This window comes from Macaca fascicularis, chromosome 2 (genome assembly GCF_037993035.2).
Source record: "Macaca fascicularis isolate 582-1 chromosome 2, T2T-MFA8v1.1".
In the NCBI taxonomy this organism is placed as follows: Eukaryota; Metazoa; Chordata; class Mammalia; order Primates; family Cercopithecidae; genus Macaca; species Macaca fascicularis.
The window spans coordinates 90,535,556-90,553,842 of record NC_088376.1 but is presented as its reverse complement, the minus strand read 5'-3'; the positions used below and the strand labels follow the sequence as shown (position 1 = coordinate 90,553,842).

The window sequence follows — 18,287 nt, the reverse complement described above, 5'->3', positions numbered from 1 at the left end:
AATTGCAAATTATTTGAACGATCAAGTATTTGACCTAATTGGGCCAAATATTTAAACAGTGAACTCAGAAAAAAGGACTAAGGAAATTGATTCCATCTCATTACTAATCTGAGAAATGAAAATTAAAATAACAATACCCTCTGGATTAATGAAAATTAGAAATCTGAAAACTCTAAACAAGGCTGTAGAGCAATGGGAATCGCATGTATGGCTCCTTTGGAAAACCATGGCATTACTTGGTAAAATTAAAGCTGTGTATACTTTTGAACCAACCATTCCCATGTTCGGCATAAATCTTAAGAAATGTTCATACATATGCACAAAGGGACATGTACAAGAATAGCAGCATTGTTGGCAAAGACAAAAGAACTGGAAAATAATGCAAATGTCCCTTAGCAGTGGACTGAATGATTAAATGGTAGTATGTTCATGTAGTGGGATACTACATAGCAGAAAAAAGGAACTACAGCGACTCACGCCAGCATTGGCGAATCATAGCAACATAATGTTTGGTTAAAAAAGCAAGTTGCAGAATAAATATGGCATGATTCCATTTATATGAAGTCTCCAAACATTCAGATGTAAACAATATACTGTTTGAAGATCCAAATACGATAAACTCATGAAAAAAAATTGGGGAACGATATACCCAAAATTCAGGATATTGATTATCTCTGGGTTGGGGGCTGGGATGGGGAGTAGAATAGTATTAGGAAAGCATCCTCCAGAGCTTCAAAAATTCTGATTGTTTTGTTTTTTAAGCTGAATGATGGGTACCTGGATGTTTATAATATCATTCTTTGTATATTAACATGTGTAATAAATATTCATTTGTATCACTTCAATATTTAATATAAACAATTTAAAGAATATTTGATTAACAGTCTGTAATGCTCTTAGCTTAAAAACCTCTCTCTTTTTAAATTTCTAAATTAATTATTCTGTTGTTTTGCTGCTTGAAATTTAGGGATCAGGCCAGGCATGTTGGCCCACGCCTGTAATCGCAGCACTTTGGGAGGCTGAGGTGGGCGAATCACGAGGTCAGGAGATCGAGACCATCCTGGCTAACATGGTGAAGCCCCGTCTCTACTAAAAATACACACACACACACACACACACACAAACAAAAAACATTAGCCAGGCATGGTGGCGGGTGCCTGTAGTCCCAGCTACTCGGGAGGCTGAGGCAGAAAAGCGTGAACCCGGGAGGCAGAGGTTGCAGTGAGTGAGATTGCGCCACTGCACTCCAGCCTGGGCAACAGAGCGAGACTCCATCTCAAAAAAAAAAAAAAAAAAAGAAATTTAGGGATTAAAGTAAGTTCAACTAACAAAGAAGTTTGTTGTGAGAAGAAAAAAATATTTCTCCATATTGCTGGGTTGCAGAATGGAAGATGAAGATAGGACCTTATGTTTTGCATATAGAAGATGATCAGAAAAAGATCTGGCTTGGAATTAAAATGAAGAAAAAAAAAGTAAAACTGACTTCCATCTCTTCTGAGCAAGAAAACATTTGGTTTCAGAATTTTCAGTGAACTTTTCCTTCCTCTTAAGTTGCTCTGCCTGCCCTTAAGCTGGTTTCCTGGTATTCTACCATTTGAGTAATCCCAGGGAATCCAATATCCTGACATACTTGGCCCTGTTCTCAGGAAGAGGAGGTGTGGAGAGCAGCTGAGGATTTTGGACGGCCTGGCTTCTGGGATTGCTGTGGGAACACAGCTGGAGAAACCAGGCATACACAGAGGCCAGGTGTGCAGAACGAGAAGAAACTGAATTACCAGCAATTTGAGGCAGTGCTGTCAGACAATCTAGTTAATTTATTTCCAAATAATTAACTTGAGGACCTTAATTATGTAGATTAATTATCAGCCATCATCATCTTCATTATCACCATGTTTACTGCCACCGAGAGCACCTTAAACAGAGCCACAGATACTGCTCAAAGTCAGTTTAAAATCTGAGTCGGATCTTCCAAGAGTTTGTGAATTAAGCAGCAAAGACGAAGATGTGGTCAAGAAAAAAGCACAGGCAAATGAACTTCCAACATTAAACTAAGGATACCAGCTTAATGGCAGATTCTATTGCTTGTACTTTTTCGCCATGCAGACTTATTTAATCAGCTTTTGCATCCCCATCCCATAAATAAAGCTTGCTGAAAAATGATTTCTTCATAGTCAATATTTTAATTATTATAAATCCCATAGTCGTGAAATCATACTTTAAAAACAAAAAATTAAAACAGTAATTTCAGTTTCATAGAACTTTATTGATGCAGAATATAGTAAACTAATTGTTCACGCCTTTCAAACTCCACAAATATTACCAATTTGTCAGTCACATGTTTATTATCTTCTTTGATATGCAATATCAAACTCTATTTTAACATACTTTTCCCCTTGTGGGCTTGGCTGTTCACTATCACTCCAAATATTTCAAGTTTGACAAGAGCATGGACAGGTACTGGGGTACAGGGAGAGAGCATCAGCTTAGGTTCAAATCCTGATTTCATCACTGGCTAGTTGTTGGGCCTTTGGAAGTTGTCGAAAATCTCTCCGTTATTTAAAAAGTCTCAGTTTCCTCATCTGTGAAGCAGGCATAATAATCTCTATCTTAAGAGAACACAATTAAAACCTGCAGTACACAGTAATTGCTTCTTAAATGTTAATTCCTTTGTTCATAAAAAGTAGCAAAATGTATTGAATTATTTGCTGAGAGTAAATAGAAGGTGAAAGAAATGCATTACACTTCACTTGCCTTCAGAATTTCAGGACAGCTGGCTGTTGACAATTACCATATTCCTGTAGGGCAACAAAACTCTTGGATTTGGTCCTGGGATGGAAGTTGCAGGACCAAATCTCTGCCTTTCTGCACTTTCACATATAGAATTTGAAATGACATGTGAAATTTTACAGTGTTAAAGAAATGATCTTGCTGAAAGATGATTCAACTTGAAAGCAAATGAAAAATAATTTGATTAAACCTTGAGAAAAAGCAGTGAAAACCTAGAGATGATCAAGTAACGTAAATTTTCAGTTAATTTGCTTGGTGTCGTGATGAGCACTGGGACTTGTTTTTTAAATGCTGACAAGGCAACATTAGTTGCCTTCTGGGCTATAATTTTAGTTAAATATCATATAATTATTTTTTCCATAATTAAGGTAACAATATATTACAAAGCATTTGGAAAGTAGAGCAGTAAAAACCATGCTATTTCTTCCAGGCTTTTGCCTATGTATATTTTTTGTGGCTGCAATCATAGTTTGTATGCAAATTTTCAACTTGCTTTTTTCAGTTAATATTATGTCAAAGCATTTTAAAGTGCTAAGTGGTATATTACATTCAGTGATTTATTTAGCAGATTTTCTATTGTGAATTTTCAAGTCGCTTCCCAACTTTTGCTGTAATATATAATTATTGTGAAGAACAACTTTGCTTTTGAAATTTTTAAAATAATTTTTATCTGTGAGGCAATTGAGGTTTTAGAAGGAGAATAAAAGTATCAGCTCTGAAAACAGTAGTCAGGCAAACCTCCTTCAGATTCTTCTCCTTGTGCCTTACCAACTTTTATCAATTGTATTTTTTAATTTTTATTTAATTTTAATTTGTATTTTGTTATCAGTTTTTCACAAATTTCCTTCAACCAAATTGATCCTGATTTCTATCAGATTCTGCCTGATTTGCAACTTGCTTCTGTTGCAATATGCTGGTAAAGGCAGTTATACTTAAAATTTAGCTTCACTTAACCCAAATAATAGTGCAAGGTCATGGGAAAGAGGAAGACTAAATATTTAAAAATGACTAGAGAATTTTATGAATACATTTACTCCCTAAACCCAAGTGAGAGGACTGGATTGAGTTGCACAATGGTCATCTTGTCTTTTCTTAATGCTGCCTTTGCCCTTTATCTTTCTTCTTATTCCCTCATTTTTCCCTTCCCCCAGACTATTCTTCCAGTGATTTTTGAGGGCTCAGTGGATTTGTCTGTCCTCTTTTCTTCCTCTCATAGTTTCTGTTTTCCTTCCCTGCCGTATGTCCAGTACCCAGAAATGCAGTTTTCATCACTTTGGAAGAAGAAACTGAATTGCCAGTGGTTCTCAGTATTTATTATTTTATTAATTATATTTTATTATTTAATTTTTATTATTCATTAATAAAATTAATTCAGTTAATAAATTATTATTAATACATTTGGTGCTCAGTATTTACTGAACGCCGTGTGCCAGGTACAGTGCTAGGTGCTGGAAATTCAACAACACAGTCTGTTTGGCTAAAGAGGCTGATGGGAGTGGTGGTTCACATTGGATATCTGAAGGCAGAGCTGGAGTTAGCTAAGCAAAGAGCTCGTGACATGGGAATTTCTGACAGGGAACAACTTTTGCAAGGGTATGTGCTGAAAGCAAACATGTAAAGTGCAAAGAGAAGGAAGGCCGAAGTGTCTGAAACCCTACTCCTGTAGTGTAGAGTCCGTCCGCACATTGCAAAGCGTAAGGCTCAGTTGCCTACTACTTTCCTGTCAGTATCCTCTTTGGAAAGTCAGGTTAAATGCTTCTGAAAAGTTCCCAGAATCCCAGTGTATTTACCTTTTTTCATCATGTCTATAAGATGAAGAGGTCCGGCCACTGGTCCATATAAACATCTTAGAGAATGTTGGTCCAGGGTCTCCTTTCCTTACGGTGGATGTCCTGGAGGAATGGCAAAAAGACCTAAAAGAGGTACACACGGAAGTTAACAGCATCGAATAGCTCTCAGTGGATGGACTCTTACTTAACAACAGGGTTGTGGTGCCATAGGGGCAGTGGTTCTCAATCCCGGCTGCATATTAAAATTGACTGGGAATTTTTAAAAAAACACTGGAGCCTGGTCCTCTCTCAGAAATTTGCATTCAATCTTTTTAAAGCTTCCTTAGCTGATTGTAATGCACTGCTGGGATTGAGAATTACTGCCTTAGGAAAACATGGTTTTCTAATTGATGTTAAAGTCACATTTTCCCCAAAATATCTCCTTCAAAATGTCACTCTGGTACAGTTTCACACTCTTTACTATGCTGTATTTTTCCAAAATTTTAGTTCAGATTTGGATACTAAAATTTGACTTCTTCTTTTCAATCTGTTTTTTTTTTTTTTTTAAATGCTGACAAGTGTGACATGTTGGTGATGAAATGTCATCTTTTAACCGTGCCCCACTTTTGCCGCTGTTGTGGCATCTGCCCATGGCAGTTGAGTCTCTGCCTAAGAAAATTACAGCATCAGTGGCAGCTGATACTCTCTGGCTGCTGGAGAAGCCAGGTTTGTAGGATCTAGAGTCAAGATATATTAAGAATGTTGTGGGTTTTTGTTTTTAATTGTTACTATGACTTGGCTTTGGCAGATGTTCTTTCCTCTCTAAGCACAGCACTAAAAGTAGTTAGCTATTATTATTTGTTTTCCACATAATAATAATTTTCTTGGGAGTTATGAACATTAAATAAAGAAGTCTTAATCATATATAAAAGTTAAAATGATATTTAACACATTAGAACCAAGGAAGGAAGACTGGTGATTCCTTCATGGATGCAGTCATTAGTGGCTTTCAGTATGGTTAAGCACAATACTAATGATAAGCATGAGACGGGAAATAACATTAGCTACTGTATACCATATTCTCTACTATATGCCATGCACTTTGAATATATTATTTATGCACATACATATTTCATGAAATGCATATGCATATATCTATGTCATGCTTATACAATGAAAACTCTGCAAGGTGGGTAGTGATATCATTTCCAGATTCTAAATGATGCTTTCAGGAGTTTGAGATTTTTGCTTACAGCTGGAACAGGTAGAGCCATGCTTCAAACCAACATCTACTTGCCTTCAATTCTTTTAGTTTTTAAATTAAAAATATATTCTTTAGACATGAGAACTTGCTACATTTCTCAGGCAGAAATGCAGCAGCTATTCGCATGCACAATCATAGCTCACTGCATCCTCAAACTCCTGAGTTCAAGAAATCCTACCTCTGGCCAGGCCCGGTGGCTCACGCCTGTAATCACAGCACTTTGGGAGGCTGAGGCAGGTGGATCATGAGGTCAGGAGACCGAGACCATGCTGGCTAACATGGTGAAACCCTGTCTCTACTAAAAAGAAAAAGTTAGCCGGACGTGGTGGTGGGTGCCTGTAGTCCCAGCTTCTCGGGAGGTTGAGGCAAGAGAATGGCATGAACCCGGGCGGCGGAGATCTCGCCACTGCACTCCAGCCTGGGTGACAGAGCAAGACTCCATCTCAAAACTAACTAACTAACTAACTAACTAACTATATAAAATAAATCCTACCTCCTCAGCTTCCCCAGTAGTTGGGACTACAGGTTCTTGCCAATGTGCCTGGCTTGGCTTCAGCTCTGTAATGTGCCTATGAATGACCTAAAGATTTGGGCCAGTTGTGGTGGCTTATGCCTGTAATCTCAGCAATTTGAGAGGCTTAGTAGGGAGGATCACTTGAGTTCAGGAATTTGAGACCAGACCTGGCAACATAGCAAGATCCCGTCTCTACATCAAATTAAAAATAAAAAAGTTAGCCATGTGTTGTAGTGTGTGCCTGTAGTGCCAGCTACTCAGGAGGCTAATATGGGAGGATAGCTTTAGCCTGGGAGTTCCAGGCTGCAGTGAGCCGTGGTTGTGTCACTGCACCACTCCAGCCTGGATGACACAGGGACATCCTGTTTAAAAAAAAATTGTTACAATGCAAATTCTGCTTTAGAGGGTCTTGGGTGGAGCCTGAGAGCCTACCTTTCTAACAAGCTCTCAAGTGATGCTGATACTGCTGGTCTGCAGACAACACTGAGTAGCAAGGGATCAGAGCATGCACTCATAGTAAGTGGTTGGTTATGGGCCCAGTTTTGTCACTAACTAGCTGTGTGACCTTGAGAAAGTCACTTAACATCTCTAGGGCTTACTCTGTACCATGGAGAGTTTGAAACTGTTAGCTTCTAAGATTCCTCTCAGCGCCAATATTTTGTGATTCAATAAATTGAAGAATGGATCTAAGCGTATACTCTGTTGTTGTGTATTTACTTTCTGGGATTAGGTGTGGGAATTGATCTCCTTTTATAACCCTTGGGTCAGCATCAGAGCTATGAGGAACAGAGACTGTAGGAGGTAGAACAGAGGCTGGGAGTTTAGTAACCAGTATAGATGCAAGAATTCATACATCTACCCTTGTTCTGGGATAATGGCAGGAATCAAAGGATTCACCTGAATGGATGTCCTAGACTCTAGACTTAGAAAGACATAGAAATTACATCTGCTGTCTGTTTAAATGGCTTAGGTCTGGATTGTTTAAAGTCATTTATGTTTCTTTTTGAGCATCTCTAAAATATCAAATAGAATAGGGACTACATCCATTATTAAAACCAGTTAACTTTCAGGAAATAAGAATACTTTTAATCTAAATTGAATGAATTACTTCATAAGAATGAGGATTGGCTTAAACTTTCAAGAAGTTATTTCAACTTGGACTCCAGTAGAATCCTCTGATTGCTTTAGTCATTCCTTCACAGGGTTTGGTCACAATTTGAGTCTAGGTAAACCAATAAATTCCTGAGTGCTGTCCTGTTCCTGGCTATTAGGCAGCATTTAATAGACACATCATACAAATTATAAGTGTTTTGAAACTACAAAGTGAAAGGCACTGCAGTGACTTCAGTACATTTAGAATATTTTTCAGACTGTGTGTCATTATTCCAGCACTGTACCTTTGCTCTGTTTTAAGATGATATAGAAAGTGGGAGATGAAAATATATTTATTCTAATGAACTGTCTAAATCTTGTTGGAAAGGACTTAATGACTCCTCAGTTTATCCCAAAAAGTGGATTTGGAGTGTTTCCACCCTAGTTTTCTTTCATAAAGACAAACCATTATTTAAAACCTGCTAAAGTCATTGTTAATTAAAACAAAAGGAAGTATCTGCTTTAAAGGCAATAGTGTAAAGGTTCTGTGCAGGTTAAAAAAAAATTTCCGGGCTTCAAAGAAACACCTAGAATTCCAAATGTGTTAATGGAAGCTGGCTTGGAAGTTCTTTCCCAGCTCAAAGACAGCCCTTCTGAACACCTTAAGAAATTAATTCAATTTTGCTCATTTTATAGGACAAGAAACTTTTCATTTGAATTGTGATCAGGATAGGGATATAGAGACCGAAAAAGAAAGTACTTTATACAATTTTGTAATTTGGAATCCTAACATAAAATAGAGATATGCGTTGTATAGTGGCTGCACAGAGCTGTGGGCAGTGAGGAGAGGAAACCTGAATCTAATTCCACTATTAAATGATCTAGGAACTGGAGTGAACCTGGCAGAACCATTCCTATATAACTGCAGATGAGTATGATGTGAAAATTCAAAGCTAGAAGATACAATCTCAGCCCTGAGTAAAAGGAGGGAGTCAGTGGGAATGGGATCATTTCCCTGTCTCAGAAATTTATAAAGGGCCCTTTCCATTTCTCAAACACACACCTTGCTAGTTTCTATTTCCATGATTCGGTTCGGCCATTCCTTCTGTCTTCATGGTGAATGAGTTACCCTGTTTCAAAGCCATCTCAGATGACCCTCTTCTGTGAAGTCTTCTCTGACCCATATGAACAGCTTCTTCATCTCTACTCCCAGTTCTCGGTACTTACTTCTGCTAAGGCAAGGCAAAATCTATCCTGTTTGTGTGCAAATCTGCCTCCCATGCTAGGTTATAAGCATCTGTAGGGCAGGACTCTGTCTTATTCACCCTTATAGCACAATCCAGGACACATGGTATCACACTGGTTGTATTTGCTACCTTGACCATCTAAGTAGCAATTGGGAAATGTGGCCATTTAGTATGACTTTGGCCTCATGCACTGTGACTCATCTGCTGGGTGCAGTTGATGTCTCCTTTCTGATCCTTCTCTTAGCTTGCACTGAATTTCATTCTTCTTACTCTACTTCTTTTCTTTCCTTCTCTTGATTGTCCAGCTCCATCTATCCCTTTCATTGGCTTGGAGAGAAAATTTCTATTGCTTGGTGAAGTATCATTCACTAAGGTTTTCTTTAGATAGGGCAGCATGGCCTGATGAAAAGAGATGAGTGAGAGCAGCAGATGGGGCCATTTGTTTGTTTGCCTCCTGGCATCACCATATGCCAACTCTGTGACTTTGGACAAGTCAATTTAACATCTCTGAGTTTTTGTTTCCTTGACTGTAAAAATGGGAATAATAATATTTGCCTTTCTACGTTGCTTGGGAGACTAAATAAAACAATACATGTAAAAGTGTTTAAAGTAGACCATGAAACATAATAACATAATAATTGGTTAGTGGCACACACTAACCGATAGGTTACTTCTTTTTCACCCCATTATTAAACTTAAAAACAAATGGATTGAATTTTTTCCTTTTGTAAAAAATTCAATTAAGTCACTTCGTGCTTGTACATTTAGACTATTGACTTTTTTTTTTTTCTTATGGGTCAGTGGCACTCAATAGAGGAAAAGTGGTTTTCCGAGATATAGGGTGATAAAATCTGAAGTACTTTCTCATTAGCATTAAGTTCGGATACCCATTCTGAGAGAGAAAAACATAAAGACGGTGCCTCTGAATGCTGGCCACACATGCTGGCCACACATTAGAATTATCTGGAAGAACTTTTAAAAAATACTGATGCCTGGGTCTCACTCCAGACCAATGAGAACCTCTGGGGGTGAGTCTCTGGCATTAATGTATTTTTGGAAGCTGTCCAGGTAATTGTGATGGGCAGCCGAGAAACACGACTATAACCTCTCAGGTTCTGATTTCATTTAAGTTTTATTATTTATGGATACTCTTTCTGTTTCTAGAAGCTTCTGCTGGGTGCCACTTTGCAGTGGCTTCTCACTTCCTACCAGTGCTGAGGCCTCAAGGTGACAGCTGCAAGGGCAAGTGAGATATGGGGTAGGAAAAGAACAAAGTGGTTGCAGTTTTCTGGTGTCAGTGGCCCTGAGTTACGCATTTGGGATAATCTTAATGAACTCTGCTTTATTAAATGAGCAAGCAGGAGCCCATGGAACTATTTAACACATAATTACATGCCTAATCTTGCATAAAACTGTAACACTAATGACATCACTCTGGCAACTCAAAAGGTCACTCTAAGCACAGAAACTTAGGATTGCTTCTAATGTATGAGACTTTATCTTTGTAGGCGGTAAATTATATGTTCTCCTTAGGAATTGAGTTGTTTTGGCTTCAGGACCTTCAGGGAAGAAGCTAAATATATGGTGATAATTTTAGACTAATTAAGAAAATATTGGTGCATCTTATTACAATCTATTTTAAATGTCATTGGGATATTTTCCCTCCAAATCCACTACATACTTTACTTTGTTTTAGTTCATTTATTTGCCAAACATTTATAAGTCCCTCTTACATTCCAGGTGCTGTCCTAGGTACTGTGGGGACCAAAACATTCAGATCTGCTTCTAAGGAGTGCAGTCCATGGAAGAGTCAGAATAACAAATCAACATCTGTACTACGCCAGACCAGCTCCCTTCTAAGATTTCTATGACTTCCCAGCAGGTATGTATAATGTTGTCTCTCCACATTTACCTAAGCTCTCAGCTTGCTGAATTTGATATTGTTGCTCATTTACTTCTACTCTAAAGAGAAATGTTGTAAATGCTTTGCAACCTTGACTTAGAGGACAATGATCTCTCTCGGCTTTCCTTCTCATTATCTAGCTGCTCCTTCAATTTCTTTTGTGGATTCTTATTTCTCTACCTACCTCTTAAATGTCAGTATAATTTTGGGAAATAGTAAGTACCACTGAATAGTCTCTTGATAATGCTTCATAATAAGAATGAAAAATACTTTTCTCTCCCAATTTGATGCCTAGAAGATTGAGTGAATAGCCCTGCTTGCTGCCCAGTTGTAGAGGAAAAGAAGAGTGAATTGCAGAACACTATTGTCTTTTGAGAAGAATGAAATAAGAGATAATATATTCTTTGGATTTTTATTGCAGACTGCTTTTCTGTCTTTCTTTTTAATTTTTATGGGTGCATGGTATTGCATGTATTATGGGGTACATGAGTTATTTTGATACAGGCATCCAATGGGTAATAATCCTATCAGGGTAAATGCGGTATCCATCACCTTGAGCATTTATCATTTCATCATGTTACAAACCATCCAATTATTACTCTTTTAGTTATTTTAAAATGTGCAATAAATTATTGTAAACTGCAGTCACCCTGTTGTGCTATTAAATACTAGATCTTATTCATTCTATGTAACTATATTTTGTATCCATTAACCATCCTCATTCCATTTCCAACTCTCCTTCCAGCCTCTGGTAACCATCCTTCTACTCTGTATCTCCATGAATTCAATTGTTTTAACTTTTAGCTTCCACAAATGGGTGAGACCATGCAAACTTTTTCTTTCTGTGCCTGACTTATTTCACTTAATGTAATGACCTCCAGTTCTATCTATGTTGGAATAAATGACAGGATCTATTTTTTTATGGCTGAATAGTACTTCATTGTGTATATGTGCCACATTTTCTTTATGTATTCATCTGTCGATGGATACTTAGGTTGCTTCCAAATCTTGGCTATTGTGAATAGTGCTGCAACAAGCATGGTAGTACAGGTATCTCTTTGATATACTGAATTGCATTCTTTTGGGTTTATCTAGCAGCGGATTTGCTGGATTATATGGTAGTTCTATTTTTATTTTTTTGAGGAACCTCCAAACTGTTCTCCATAATGGTTGTACTAATTTACATTCCCACCAACAGTGTACAAGGGTTCCCTTTTCTCCACATCCTTACTAGCATTTGTTATTCCCTGTCTTTTGGATAAAAGCCATTTTAACTTGGGGTGAGATGATATCTCATTATAGTTTTAATTTGCATTTCTTTGATGACCAGTGATGATGAGCACTTTTTCATATACTTGTTTGCCATTTGTATGTCTTCTATCAAGAAATGTCTATTCAGAACTTTTGCCTATTCTTTAATCAGATTATTAGATTTTTTTCCTGTAGATTTGTTTGAGCTCCTTATATATTCTGGTTACTAATCGCTTGTCAGATGGATAGATTACAGATATTTTCTCCCATTCTGTGGGTTGTCTTTTCACTGTGGGTTGATTCTTTTCTTTGCTATGCAGAAGCTTTTTAACTTGATGTGATCTCATTGGTCGATTTTTGCTTTGTTTTCCTGTGTTTTGGGGGTATTGTTCAAGAAATCTTTGCCCAGACCAATGTCCTGGAGAGCTTCCTCAATGTTTTCTTACAGTGGTTTCATGGTTTGAGATCTTAGATTTAAGTTTGTAATCCATTTTGATTTGTTTTTTGCACATGGCAAGAGATGGAGTCTGGTTTCATTCTTCAGCATATAGATACTTAGTTTTCCCAGCACCATTTATTAAGAAGACTATCTTTTCCCCCAATGTATGTTCTTGCTACCTTTGTTGAAAATGAGTTTAATGTAGATGTGTAGATTTATTTCTGGGTTCTTATTTTGTCTCATTGGTCTATTTGTCTCTTTTTCTTCCAGTGCCATGCTGTTTTGGTTACTATAGCTGTATAGCATAATTTGATGTCAGATAATATGATTCCTCCTGTTGTGCTGTTTTTGGTCAGTATGGCTTTGGCTACTCTAGGTCTTTTGTGGTTCCATATAAATCATGGGATCATTTTTCTATTTCTGTGAAGAATGTCATTGGTATTTTGATAGGGATTGCATTGAATCTGTAGATTGCTTTGGGTAGTATGGACATTTTAACAATATTGAGTCTTCCAATCCATGACTATGGAATATCTTTTCATTTTCTGTGAACTCTTCAAATTTTTTGCATCATTGTTTTATAGTTTTCATTGTAGAGTTCTTTCACCTCTTTGGTTAAGTTTATTTCTAGATATTTTATTTTATTTGTAGTTATTGTAAGTGGAATTACTTTCTTAATTTCTTTTTCAGATTGTTTGCTGTTGGCATATAGAAATTCCACTATTTTTGTGTGTTGATTTTTGTATCCTGCAACTTTACTGAATTTGTTTATCAGTTCTAATAGGTTTTTGGGGAAGTCTTTAGGGTTTTTATAAGATTATGTAGTCTTCAAACAAGGATAATTTGACTTCTTCCTTTCCAATTTGGATGTCTTTTATTTCTCTCCCTTGTCTGATTGCTCTAGCTAGGGCTTCCATTACTATGTTGAATAACAGTGGTAAAAGTAGATATCCTTGGTGTGTTCCAGATCTCAGAGAAAAGGCTTTCACTTTTTTCCCATTCAGTATGATATCAGCTATGGGTATGTCATATATGGCCTTTCTTATGTTGAGATATGTTCCTTCTATGCCTAGTTTTTTGAGAGTTTTTTAATCATCAAGGGATATTGTATTTTATTAAGTGCTTTCTTTTTGAGTCAGTGACTAACATCACATTGTTTATTTTAATTTATTTTTGTTTTTTCTTTTTTAATTTTAATTTTTAAGTTATGGGGTACAAGTACAGGATGTGCAGGTTTGTTACATAGGTAAACATGTGCCATGATGGTTAGCTGCACCTATCAACCCACCACCTAGTAATTAAGCCCAGCATGTATTATCTATTTTTCCTAATGCTCTCCCTCCCCTCCCCTCACTCCCTGACAGACCCCGGTGTGTGTAGTTCCCCTCCCTGTGTCTATGTGTTCCCATTGTTCAGCTCTCCCTTATAAGTGAGAACATGCGGTGTTTGCTTTTCTGTGACCGCATTAGTTTGTTTAGGATAATGGCATCCAGCTCCATCTATGTCCCTGAAAGGAACATGATCTTGTTACTTTTTATGGATGCATAGTATTCCATGGTGTATATGTACCACATTTTCTTTATCCAGTCTATCATTGATGGGCATTTGGGTTGATTCCATGTCTTTGCTATTGTGAATAGTGCTGCAATGAGCCTACCAAACAAACAAACAACAACAACAACCAACAACAACAACAAAAAACCCAAAAACCCAAAAAACCGAGGACCAGATGGATTTACAGCTGAATTCTACCAGAAGTACTAAGCTGATACGCTTTCTTCTGAAACTATTCCAAACAATTGAAAAGGAGAGACTTCTCCCTAACACATTCTATAAGGCCAGCATCATCCTCATACCAAAACCTGACAGAGATACAACAAAAAAAGAAAACCTATATCCCAATATCACTGATGAACATACATGCAAAAATTCTCAATAAAATACTGGCAAACCGAATACAGTAGCACATCAGAAAGCTTATCCACCACAATTAAGTTGGCTTCAACCCCGGGCAAGGCTGGTGCAACATACACAAATCAATAAACGTAATTCATCACATAAACGGATCTTAAAAAAAAAAACCCACATAATTATCTCAATAGATGCAGAAAAGGCCTTTGATAAAATTCAACATCCGTTCATGTTAAAAACTCTTAATAAACTAAGTATTGAAGGAACATACCTCAAAATAATAAAAGCCATTTATGACAAACTCACAGCCAATATCATACTAAATGGGCAAAAGCTGGAAGCCTTCCCCTTGAAAACCAGCACCAGACAAGGATGCCCTCTATCATCACTCCTATTCAACATAGTATGGAAATTCTGACCGGGGCAATCAGGCAAGAGAAAGAAATAAACCATATTCAAATAGAAAGAGAGGAAGTCAAATTGTCTTTTTTTTGCACATGACATGATCCTATATCTAGAAAACCCCATCATCTCTGCCCAAAAGCTTCTTAAGTTGATAAGCAACTTCAGCAAGGTCTCAAGATAAAAAATCAATGTGCAAAAGTCACAAGCATTCCTATACACCAACAACAGGCAAGCAGAGAGCCAAATCATAAATGAACTCACATTCACGCTTGCTATAAAGTGAATAAAATACCTAGGAATACAGCTAAGAAGGGAAGTGAAGGACCTCTTCAAGGAAAACTACAAACCACTGCCCAAGGAAATCACAGAGGACACAAACAAATGGAAAAATATTCCATGCTCATGGACAGGAAGAATCAATATCGTGAAAATGACCATACTGCCCGAAGTAATTTATAGATTCAATGCTATTCCTATTAACCTACCATTGACATTCTTCAGAGAATTAAATGCTTTTTCAACATCAATTGAAATGATCATATGGTTTTTGTCCTTCATTTTGTTTATATGATGTATCAGACTGATTGATTTGCATATGTTGAACCATCCATGCATCTCTGGGGTAAATCTCACTTGGTCATGATGAATTATCTTTTCAATGTGTTGTTGAGTTTGATTTGTTATTTTGTTGAGGATTTTTGCATCAATATTCATCAGGGATATTTGTCTGTCATTTTCTTTTTTTGATGTCTTTGGTTTTTGTATCTGGGTAATAATGGTCTAATAGAAAGAGTTGGGAAGTGTTCTGTACTGCTCTATTTTTTTGAATAGTTTGAGTAGGATTGGTATTAGTTGTTCTTTAAGTGTTTGGTAAAATTCAGCAATGAATCCATTGGGTCCTGGGCTTTTCTTTGCAGGAAATTTTTACTAGGGCCTTGATCTCATTACTTATTGTTGGTCTTCTCAGGTTTTGAGTCCCTTTCTGGTTCAATTTTAGTGGATTGTATGTGCCTAGGAATTTATCTATTTCTTCTAAATTTTCCAATTTATTGCCATATAGTTGCTCATAGTAGTCTCTAATGATCTTTTGAATTTCTGTAGTATCAGGTGTACTGCCTGCTTTTTCTTCTCTGGTTTTATTTATTTGAGTCTTGTTTCCTTAGTCTGGCTAATGGTTTTTCAACTTTATCTTTTCAAAAATCCAACTTTTTGTTTCATTGATCTTTTGTGTTGTTTTTCTTCATTTCAGTTTCTTTATTTCTGCTCTAATCTTTGTTGTGTCTTTTCTTTGACTAAGTATGGATTTGGTTTGCTTCTGCTTTTTTAATTCTTTGAGGTGCATCATTAGGTTGTTTATTTGAAGTTTTTCTACTTTTTTGATGTAGGTGTCTACTGCTATAAACTTTCCTCTTACTACTGCTTTCACTGTATCCCATAGGTTTGGGTATATTGTATTTCCATTTTTATTTCAATAAAATTTTTAATTTTCTTCTTATTCATTGACCCTCTGGTCATTCAGGAGCATATTGTTTAATTTCCATACATTTGTATAGTTTCTGAAATTTCTCTTGATATTGATTTATAGTTTTATTCCATTGTGGTCAGAAAAGATATTTGATATTATTTCAATTTTTTTTGAATATTTAAAGACTTATTTGTGGCATAACATATGGTTTATCGTTGAGAATGATCTATGTGCCGAGGAGAAAGATGTGCATTCTGCAGCCATTGGAAGAAATGTTCTGTAAATATCTATTAGGTCAATTTATGTGATAGTGCAGATTAAATCCAATATTTCTTTGCTGATTTCTGTCTGGATGATCTGTCCAATACTGAAAGTGGGGTGTTGAAGCTATTATTGCCTTGGGATTTATCTCTTGCTTTAGCTCTAATAATATTTGCTTTTTATATCTAGAGGCTCCAGTGTTGGGTGCATATATATTTATAATTATTATATCCTCTTGCTGAATTAACCCCTTTATCATTACATAATGACCTTCTTTGTCTCTTTTTATAAATTTTCTTCTTTTTCCAAGTTTTGTAAGCTGGTTTATTTTCCATTTTCATTTACATTATAATGTAAGATGGTATCTTCGTTGTTTGGCTTTACAAGCATAAGAGTGGTAATATTAGTGGCAGGAACACCCATGATGACATTTCCAGAGCTCTGTCCAGCTGTTTATCATCAGCAAACTGTGTTTCATACACCCAGGACATAACTCAAGTACAAATATTAAATTTAATCTCAACTTTATTTAGGTCTGAGATTAGTGCATTAAAAGAATCTGTAATGAGGTTTAATATAGAGTCTTGTCATACACATAATCTATTTTTATTTAGTATATTATATTTTATATTATTTAATCAGCACATAGTTTTTATGTGTATGAGTTTTCTATTGCAACTTACAACAAATCACTGCACTCTTAGGCTACAATTCTGGAAGTCAGAGGTCCAAAATCTGCCTCCCTAACTGGGCTGATGTCAAGGTGCTGGCAGGAGCGGGACTGAGGTTCCTGTTCCCAGCCCCTAGAGGTCACCACATTCCTCGGCCTCCTACTCCAAGGCCAGCAAGGCCAGATACCAGAAGAAGCCTGAGGAGGGACCTCAGGCTCTAATGTCTTCAGCTTCTTCTGGTATTGCTGTGGCTTAGCCAGGAAAAGCTCTTAAACTTCAAGGACCCATGTGATTACCCTAGGCCAGCCCAGATAATCCTGGATAATCTCCCATGTGAAGTCACATACCCATAGCTTCCAGGGTCGTGACATAGGCACTTGGGGACCATTATCTTATTTACCTCACCATGTTTACAGAGTCTTTGACATTCTCAATAATAAAAAGTTTAAAAGTGATAGTTACAAACATATAAAAACTCAAAGGATGCCCCCTGCCCCAGCTGCATCACCTGTCAGCCCACAGCCAGTGCCATTCCACTCACACCTGTCTGCTTTCTGGGTATTGTTTAGCAAATCACATTGCATAGACCTTTTCAGTACATTTCTATGGAAGGGTCCTTATAAAAACAAACAAAACAAACCATAATGCCATTATCTTACCTAAAAATTTAATGGGAATTTTTTTCAACATCAAATATGGAATCAGTTCAGATTTCCCTGATTGTCACAGAAATCTTTAATTCAGAGTCCCCTCCGTCCCCCACAGTAACTTGTCATTTCGCAAATGCTTTTTACACCCTAGGTGCTGTGGATTCCAGCATCTCCCACAATGGCCAGGCATGACTTGCCATAAAGTATGATGGATGCAAGCAAATGTGGCCTCATTTGTCCCTCTGGCCTTGTCCTTACCACACTCCAACTATACTGTCTATGACCAGGGAGCTCTTCACAGAGCTCTGGTGATGACTTAAGACCCTCCCACCTGTGACTACCAGCCCTCCTTTCCAGCAGGACAGAGGGTTTTGAATACATCATGTTTTTCCTTGCTTCAGACCTAGAAGCAGTCACTTCCCCATGAAGGCTGAGTCCTCTTAGTGCTCACTGCTCCTGGGCTGGTTATAATGGTCATTTTGTCTAATCTTGATTCTATCATCCTATGCACTGGCTATACCTGTGGAATGGTATTTCCTCATTCCAGACTTGGATGGATCTGCCTTGCAGGTCTAACAGTCCCACAGTAACAAAGAGAGGGACCAGTAGCAACCCCTGCAGCCCTCCTTCCACTTGGTGTAATCCTTCGCCTGATAAA

General features: G+C 37.2%; 1 protein-coding gene across 3 annotated transcripts in view; it reads right to left on the bottom strand.

Moving 5' to 3' along the window:
• Nucleotides 1-18,287, bottom strand: part of KCNMB2 (potassium calcium-activated channel subfamily M regulatory beta subunit 2) — a 294,624-nt gene that overhangs the window by 31,362 nt on the left and 244,975 nt on the right. For all 3 annotated transcript variants that reach the window (XM_045386608.3, XM_065540208.2, XM_045386607.3), the window contains one exon: nucleotides 4,578-4,700. In XM_045386608.3, coding sequence (XP_045242543.1) covers nucleotides 4,578-4,633 — 56 coding nt within the window. In that variant the 5' untranslated portion in view covers nucleotides 4,634-4,700. The remainder of the gene's footprint in view (nucleotides 1-4,577; nucleotides 4,701-18,287) is intronic.